This window comes from Nansenia antarctica, assembly GCF_963989245.1.
Source record: "Nansenia antarctica genome assembly, chromosome: 6".
Classification (NCBI taxonomy): domain Eukaryota; kingdom Metazoa; phylum Chordata; class Actinopteri; order Argentiniformes; family Microstomatidae; genus Nansenia; species Nansenia antarctica.
Genome location: NC_137676.1, coordinates 3,199,996 through 3,200,852, shown reverse-complemented (window position 1 = coordinate 3,200,852; position 857 = coordinate 3,199,996). Strand labels below are relative to the sequence as shown.

At 55.7% G+C, this 857-nt stretch overlaps 1 protein-coding gene across 1 annotated transcript in view; it reads left to right on the top strand.

Moving 5' to 3' along the window:
* Window positions 1–235: 235 nt before the first annotated feature.
* mycn (MYCN proto-oncogene, bHLH transcription factor) overlaps window positions 236–857 on the top strand; it is a gene marked incomplete at both ends in the record, with an annotated part of 5,034 nt that continues 4,412 nt past the window's right edge. Inside the window, one exon of the mRNA XM_080533499.1 lies at window positions 236–857. This exon is cut by the window's right edge and continues 111 nt beyond it. Within this exon, the coding sequence (XP_080389625.1) occupies window positions 236–857 (622 nt within the window).

Below are 857 nucleotides of genomic sequence, written 5' to 3'. Positions count from 1 at the left end.
TTACTTGCATTACATCCAAAAGGCGATTTATTTGATTCCATTTCATATGAAATGGCAGAATAATAACCTGACGACGAGGATGGATTCTCGAATATATATTTTTTAGGTTTTAGGGAAGCTTTGTGGAAATATTACCTTTCTAATAATGTCTAATAATAGGCGAATAATAATAATAATATTTTCTTTTTCTTTCTTCACTTCTAGGCTTCACTCCTATTGTGGATATAGGCTAAGAATGCCGGCGACGATAAGCAAAAATACCGACATGGAGTTCGATTCCTTACAACCCTGTTTTTACCCGGACGAGGATGACTTCTATTTCTGCGGGCCCGCCGCCGCGCCGCCGGGGGAGGACATCTGGAAGAAGTTCGAGCTGCTGCCCACGCCGCCCCTGTCCCCGAGCCGCGCCGCGCTGCCGGGGGGGGAGCCGGGGTCCGCCGGGACTGGGACTGACCCCTCCGCTTCCTTGGGGGGCTGCTTTGGATTAGGCGACCCTCTGGACTGGGCCTCGGAGCTCCTTCTCCTGCCCGAGGACGACATCTGGGGCGCGTCGGACGACGGGGACCTCTTCGGCGGCTCCGGCGGCTGCGGCGCTTTGGATAGCAGCGGGAACCCCAATGACTCCATCATCATCCAGGACTGTATGTGGAGCGGCTTCTCGGCCCGGGAGAAGCTGGAGAGGGTGGTCTCTGAGAAGCTGGGGAGAGCCATGTCCACCGTGGCCGGGGGTGGTGGTGGTGCTGCTGGGGGGGGCTGTGGAGGACTTAGTAGTAACAAGATCGCACTATCGCACAAGGCGCAGACGGAGTGTAGCAGCTCCGTGTCGGAGTGTGTGGACCCCACGGTGGTCTTCCCTT